The sequence below is a fragment of the Hylobates moloch genome, unplaced genomic scaffold, assembly GCF_009828535.3.
Source record: "Hylobates moloch isolate HMO894 unplaced genomic scaffold, HMol_V3 SCAFFOLD_12, whole genome shotgun sequence".
In the NCBI taxonomy this organism is placed as follows: domain Eukaryota; kingdom Metazoa; phylum Chordata; class Mammalia; order Primates; family Hylobatidae; genus Hylobates; species Hylobates moloch.
In genome coordinates, this window is record NW_026652287.1 from 677,990 (window position 1) to 685,398 (window position 7,409).

At 59.1% G+C, this 7,409-nt stretch overlaps 1 protein-coding gene across 12 annotated transcripts in view; it reads right to left on the bottom strand.

Moving 5' to 3' along the window:
- Positions 1-278: 278 nt before the first annotated feature.
- The window catches only part of FBRSL1 (fibrosin like 1), a 95,672-nt gene continuing 88,541 nt past the window's right edge, over positions 279-7,409 (bottom strand). For 9 of the 12 annotated variants that reach the window (XM_058424966.1, XM_032761844.2, XM_058424959.1 and 6 more), the window contains 4 exons: positions 3,916-4,119; positions 3,608-3,691; positions 3,167-3,371; positions 279-2,461 (listed from right to left, as the gene is read on the bottom strand). In XM_058424966.1, the coding sequence (XP_058280949.1) occupies positions 1,654-2,461; positions 3,167-3,371; positions 3,608-3,691; positions 3,916-4,119 (1,301 nt within the window). In that variant the 3' untranslated portion in view covers positions 279-1,653. The remainder of the gene's footprint in view (positions 2,462-3,166; positions 3,372-3,607; positions 3,692-3,915; positions 4,120-7,409) is intronic. The other 3 variants (XM_058424967.1, XM_058424968.1, XM_058424964.1) reach the window with 1 other exon arrangement.

Below are 7,409 nucleotides of genomic sequence, written 5' to 3' on the forward strand. Positions count from 1 at the left end.
TAGCACAATGGGGCATCCGGCAGAGCCAGGAGCTGGGGTTTCCACAGGGAGAGGTGGCGCTGGGGGAGGGGGGCTGGGCAAAGCCGGGGTGGCAGCAGGGCTGGGAAGCTGGGACCTGCTGTGCTTCACTTCCGGGGTGATGGCACCGACAGCGTGGGGCCGCTGAGGTGCCCAGCATCCCAAGGTGCGCAGGAGGGACGCACGGCTGTAGGGAGTCAGCCTGGGTGAGGCTGGCCCCCCAACGCCACACACAACACGCGACCACAGTTTCATCCAAATCAAGGCTGTATTTATCGTCATTGATTGACATGGGAACAGAATATTTAAAACAAACAGGGTCCACCGTGGAAACGTGGCTGAAACACAGAACTAAGCAAAGCAAGTGGCTCGACGGCTGACCCTGAAGGCTGGGAAGCCCGGCAGGGACACAGCCCAGACGTCGGGAACACAGAAGGCCGCCAGGGGGGCAGGGCATGGGGGGGCTCATGTGGGTGAGGGCAAAACCCAAAGAGAGGAGGCCAGGCCAAGGGCCTGGGAGGCGATGACCACACCGAGGTGACGTTGATGCCTCAGGTGGAAGAAAACACACAGCAGTGATTTTTTTTTTTTTTGTAATCAGCCTTTAGACTCTTGCACTTCTAAACCTCCACTGATCTGGTCTACAGATTCCGAGAACACTGCACCATCCACACAAACGTCCACAGAATCGCCCTTGCGGCTGGAGCCGGCCAGTCCTGAAGCCCACAGGAGCTGCCCAGGAGTGCTGTTCTGGCCCAGGGGCCCTGCTGGGGGGACCCAACCCCTCCATGGACCCAGGGGCTGGGAGGTCGCTGGCGTAACCTTCCCCAACCAGCAGAGCCGCCGGGGAGCGCTTGCATAGTTGAAGGAAAGTTGCTGCCATTAAACTTCTGATAATGTTTACAGCCGGCAGCGCCTGGGTTTTTGTGACCATGTTAGACAAACAACCAGAGGGGTTTCTGGAAACCGTTTTTATAAAGAAGTCTAGCTAGATTAAGAATTTAGTAACGTCATATATTTATATTAACAGACTATTTACACGTTTTGTTTGCTTTTAAAAAAACAAACCAAAAAAGAAATTACACTTCAGCATAATAAGGCAAAAAAACAAAGTTTTGTACATTATTATTATTATTTTAATATAGATCTGTAACTTCGGTTCCAAGTACCAAGGGGGGGCCAGGGCTGGCCTGAGTGGGGGCCTCACAGTGCGCTGGACAAAGTGACCGGTTTTTCTCCATAAATAAGACAAAGAAACCCTGGGGATCTGGAGAAGGATCTGAGGCCATTAAACTGCAAATCCCAACCGAAAACGAAGAAGCAAAAGTTTCTTTTTTGGTTCTTTTAAACGTCTAAAGAGCATAAAATTAAGAAAAATACAAATCCATTACAAACACTTCTCATCTGTGGGGGGAAAAGGTACAAACGCGATTTTTTTTTTTCCCAACAGCCGAATCCCAAACTCGGAAAACAAAAGATCACCCTCAGAAAAGCCGACACCCAAGTCCCCGCCTCCGCAGGCTGCGGGTGGAGAGGCGGCGCCGCCCCAGGATCGGCGGGAGCTGTGCTTGAGTTCTAGGAACTGATGGAGAAACGGACAGCGGTGCGCTCGGAGAGGCGTCTGCGGCCCCGGGGCTACCGCGCCTCCACCTCCGGGGGGTTTCGGGACGGGGAGTAGTCGCGCGCCTCGCCCGGCCCGAGGCCCCCCAGCGGCGTAGTCCGGCTCCGCGGCGGCCCGGGGGGCGTGGGGGGCCCCGCCGTGGTCACCAGGGGGGGCGGTGCACCGAGCGCGGCGGCAGCGGGCGGGGTCCGCGCCAGGAGCCCATTGTGCAGCGCGGCCGGCGCGAGGCGCGGGAAGTGCAGGGCTCCCAGCGAGGGCAGCAGCGCGCCGTCCAGGGCGGGGGCGGCGGGCGGCAGGTGCGGAGCCCGCGCGCGCTCCAGCTCTCCGCGCAGGCGCTCGGGGCTGTAGCCGTGGGGCTCGCGGTCGCGGTAGGGGCGCTCCGGGGGCTCCAGGAGGGCGGCGGAGCCCGGGGCGGGGGCGACGGCAGGGAAGGCGCGACGCGGCAGCTCCAGGCCGCGGAAAGGCTCCCACGTGAAGCCCGGCGCGCCCAGGCGCTCGCGGCCCAGGCCGAGCTGCAGGGGCGCGGGGTGCAGACCGCCCCCCGGGGGCTCGGAAGCCTCGTCCTCCCCGCGCTCCTCCTTGACCTTCACGTCTCCAGGGACCGCCTTGCTGTGGGGCGGGGACGCGCGCGCGGGCATCTTGGCGGCCTCCTCCTTGGCCGGGGAGCGGCTCTCCTTGACCCGAGGTTCGGCCTCGCGCTCTGCGGGAGCCCCGGGCCGGCCCAGATCGCTCTGGGCCCGGAGCAGGAGGCCGCTGACGGGGTGGCCAGCGGGGGTGGAGGGCGAGGCCCGGCTCAGCAGACGCGTCTTCTCCAGGAGGTCCCTGGGGGCGGCAGGGCGGACCCGTCACTCCCGAGACCTCCGTCCTGCCGCGCGGTGCAGCCCCGGGATGTTCCCATTGCCTGGCGGGGCCTCCAGCTCCTGGGTGGCCAGTGACCCCTCAGCACCCACGGCTCCCGCACCCCCACAGGCTCCCAACACCTACGCGTCCTCTCCCCGCTGGGCGGCCTGGAAACCTCGGCCGGGAGACGGAAGCAGGATGAGCCGCCAGCAGCGACTTCAGCTCCCCACGGGCCCCTCCCTGTTAGGACGGGGGGGGAGGGGGCCTTCCGGCAGCCACACCCCGAACTCCTCCCTCAAACTCCGTGGGTCAGGGCACGGCCACCTGGAGGTCTCCCGGATGGCAGGTGTGGGTGCCTGTGGTGGGGGTCTTCACCCTCCTCATCCTTCCCAGCCCCAGGACCCAGCCTTCACTCCCCACCGCAGGGAGGAGTTGCCGGGGAGCAGAGCTTTGGCCCCCCGTACCCCGTACCCCAGGGCTCAGCACAGAGCTGGACAGAGCGTGAGTGGGCAGCAGTGGGGCGAGGAGGGTGAGAGGGAATGGGGAGGGGGAACGGGGAAGGGGAACAGGGGGAGGGGAAACGGGGAGGAGGAGAGGGAATGGGGGGGGAACCGGGATGACCGGAGTGGGGAAGAGAGAACGGGGTAGCGGTGTGTGGTAGGGATAGGCAACAAGAGGGCCACTCACCGTTCCTGCTCCTCCTTGCCATTGTCCGGCTCTCGGTCATGGTTGGTCAGGGCTGACACCCGCTCCACGTCCACGGACTTGGGCCATGGGGGCGGAGCCGGGAAGGAGGGCGGTGCCCGGTGCAGTCGGTTCCAGGCCTCGTGGGGGCTGGGCAGGCCGTGCACGGAGGAGCCCTCCTTGGGGGCAAAGATACTGCCACCAGGAGCTGGGGGCAGAGGCCAGGGAACATGAGGTTGGGTCTGTCCGCTCCCCAGCCACTCCCCAGGAGAACCCGGTAGGGGTTTTAGGAGGGTCCCAGGCTGACACTGAGAAGGGGGTGCCCCAAGGAGGCCCAGCCCAGACAGGAGGGAGGTCAGCCAGGCATCAGGGTTCCTGCAGAGGACACAGGCATGGGGGAGGGGCGCGGGCATCGGGGGAGGGGGCACAGGCTGGGTCACTCACCCAGTGCGTGGCTGCCCAGGCCCCCAAAGGCGTGGCTGCTCAGGCTCCCCAGGCCCCCAAAGGTGCTCGATCTGCTGAAAGGGTCTGTAGGGGCAACCGCAGGACCCAGAGGTGTGTGAGGCGTGGGCTGCGGCTCCCACCTGGCCCAGTGGGGGCTGCTGCAGAGGCTTCGGGCCTGGTGGGTACTGCCTGCGTGACCCAAGGGGCTCCCTGGGGCTTGGGGCCACCTTCCCACCCACCTAGTTCCCCTGCCACAAGGCTGCTGAGGAACCAGCCAGGCTGCGTGGGCTGAATTCAGAGGCACCCACCTGTCAGGGGGCCAGCGGGCAGGAAGCTGCCAGGATGGGCTGAGGGTCCAAATGGGTTGGAGGCAGGATGGGCGGCACCTGGGGGGGGCAGCCAGGTTTGACAGAAGCCAGGAGAGAGCACCAGGGCCTCCCATCTGCAGCTCTGTTCACAGGGAGCACCCCAATTTCCTCTGTGAACCTTCACCTCCCATTCTCTCGCATGCCCTGAGGGGTGAAGTGTGTCCAGTCAGAGTAAGAGGTGGAATCTACCCCACAATTTGGAGGAGGTTTGACTTGGAGCCGCAGTGGCAGCCATCCTGGGACCCCAAGGGGGTGCAGGGAGGGAGGTGCTGAGTGCGGTGCAGCCCTCGGAGCAAAGGGGCTGCAACTTGGGCAGACAAAGTCCAAGTAACATGCGCCTTGATCGGACCACTCCTGAAGCCCTTATCCCAGAGCTTTCACCTGGGAGCTGATAGATGGTCCTCACTTCTTAATGTGGTGCTGGGTCTCAGGCCTGCATGGACATGGTTCTGTCTTGGAGGCTGCACATGGCAGCCCCTTGTGGCATTCCTGGGCACAGGCCCAGCCCACAGCACAATGTCAACATCAGCCCTGGCCCCTCAACAACCCTTGGAGAGCAACCATGTGGGGCCCTGGCCCTGGGAGGGGCTGCTACAGGGGACTCAGTGCTGTTGGGTCAGGGGCCGTCCTGCACATGGGTCCAGAGGGCAGGTTTCTGGTAAAGACCAGCAGGGCGTCATCTTTAGGTTACTCCGGCTCCCTCCCAGCCCTAATCTTAGGGACCCCAAAGATGGGGTGCTCATGCCTCCCATATAGGACACGGCAGGTTGTATTCAGAGCTTCTGGTCTCCACTGAGCTCTGGCATGAAAGCTGATGCCACTCTTCTAAACTAGAGGAAGACAGCCTGCCCCATGCTATGAAAACACAGCTTCTCAAAGTGTGTGCAGCAGGAGGTGGGGAGTGCACTGTCTCAAATGCCTGCACTGTGAGACGCGGAGGAATCGATATTCTCAACCACCAGATCAAGCTAGAAAGGGCCAGAAAAGTGAGCAACACGCAGGAAAACACACAGAGAAGGCAACAAGGTCAAAGCTGCTCCTTTAAAAATACTGGTGAAATTGGTTGGGCGCAGTGGCTCACGCCTGTAATCCCAGCACTTTGGGAGGCCGAGGCGGGAGGATCACCTGAGGTCAGGAGTTCGAGACCAGCGTGGCCAACATGGTGAAACCATGTCTCTACTAAAAATACAAAAATTAGCCGGGTGTAGTGGCGCCTGCCTGTAATCCCAGCTACTTGGGAGGCTGAGGCAGGAGAATTGCTTGAACCCGGGAGGTGGAGGTTGCAGTGAGCCAAGATCACACCACTGCACACCAGGCTGGGCGACACAGCTAGACTTCGTCTCAAAATAAATAAATAAAAATAAAATACTGGTGAAATGGACAAACTTCTGGTGAGATTAATGAAGGAAAAAAGACAGATGGCACAGCCAAGCAATATTAAGAACTGCCAGGGCCTGCGGAGTTCAGGCGTGATGGATGGACACCGACAGCTATGGAGCCTGCCCCAAATCAACTTACTAGAAACACTCGAGTTACTGAAACCGATGCCAGAAGAAACAGCTTGAGGAATACCACACCCAATGGAGAAAAAAAAATCAGTACTTGGAACCTGAAATGTGAGCCTGCCAAGCCTTGAAGGCAGTGATGATCGGGCCTCACAAGAGCTCTTCCAGAGAACGGAAAAAAGGAAAGCTCTTTAACTCACCGAAGATGGCAAACAGCCCTCACGACAAAACCTGACAAGTGCAGCACAGGAAGGGAATTAAAGGCCAGGCTTACTCAGGGAAACTCATCTGGAACAAAGCGCTGGAAAAGTGGCTCCAGAAATGTATCAACAGTTTATACAAGGGGGCAAAACCATCCACTCGTAGATATGACTTCCTACACAGAAGAGGTAAAGGAATTGACAAATGTCTTTGCATTAGTAAGAACTTAGCAGGATTGCTAGTTACAGAATCAAGAGATGGCATACAAATCTTCAGAACAGATATGCACTTCTGTTTTCTAGCAACAGCTTAGGAATGTAACTTACAAATTCCAGTCATAATATTAGTAAAATATAAAGCATCTATGAATAATTCTACTAACACCTAAATGAATGAGCTACACCATGATCAGGGATAGAAAAATGATACCAGAGATGACGTACAAATCCCTCTTAGGTTGATGTACACCTTTAACCCAACTCCAGGCAGATTAAAAGTTTATATGGAAGAGAAAAAAGAGCAATGAGGAATCATCCTGCCCCCTGCCAGCAAGATATCAAGACCTGCCAAGGAGATGGAGGAGGAGGCAGCATTGGCCCCAAGGACTGAGGGGGCCCAGCCTCGCAGGACAAATGGCAGAGCATCGAGGGGCAGCCACCAGGTGTCCAGAGGAGGGAAGGGGAGGCAGGGAAGGAGCACGGTCAGTGGGGCGGGCGGTGTGGAGGGCCCAGAGCTGGGCGCCACACTGAGCAGGTGTCCTGGGGGCTTGAGCCAGGCTGCGGACAGCCAGAAACTGCAGTCTGGACTTCTGCTTTCTGAGAAATCCAGACTACTGGGCTGCTTGCTCCATGGCCCAGAGGCCGCCATGCTTGCGAAGCCAGCCTCGGGTGGCTGCTGGGCACGCCCATCACCCTTACGTGGACAGGGCTCTACCTCCACACGTCCACGTGCAACGTGCCATCAAATGCTCATGAATGTGGAAGAGACCGAGCACGCTGAGGGGAGAAAGGGGGGCTGCAGCGGGGGTTGGGAGCTCTGAGGAAGGGACAGGCCTCAAGGACCTGGTGGCTGGGGAAGGTTCCAGCAGCAGGACAACTGGGCAAGGCAGAGCCCATGTGTGTGCGTGTACGTGTGCCTCTGTACGTACGTGTGCCTGTGTGTACGTGTGCCTGTGTGTACGTGTGCCTGTGTGTACAAGTGCCTGTACCTGTACGTGTGCCTGTGTGTACGTGTGCCTGTGTGTACAAGTGCCTGTACCTGTACATGTGCCTGTGTGCGTGTACCTGTACGTGTGCCTGTACATGTGCCTCTACGTGTGCCTGTGCGTGTACATATGCCTGTGTGCATGTGCCTGTGTGTACATGCCTGTGTGTACATGCCTGTGTACACGTGTGCCTGTGTACATGTGCCTATGTACGTGTGCCTGTGTGTGCATGTGCCTATGTGCACATGCCTGTGCCTGTGTGCGTGTGCCAGTGTGTACGTGTGCCTGTGTACGTGTGCCTGAGTACGTGCCTGTATACGTGTCAGTGTGTATGTGTGCCTGTGTACGTGCCTGTGCCTGTACGTGTGCCTGTGCCTGTGTGTACGTGTGCCTGTATGTAGATGTGCCTGTGTGTATGTGTCTGTGTGTACATGTGCCTGTACCTGTACGTGTGCCTTTGTGTACGAGTGCCTGTGTGTACGTGTGCCTGTGCCTGTATGTGTGCCTGTGCCTATGTGCGTGTG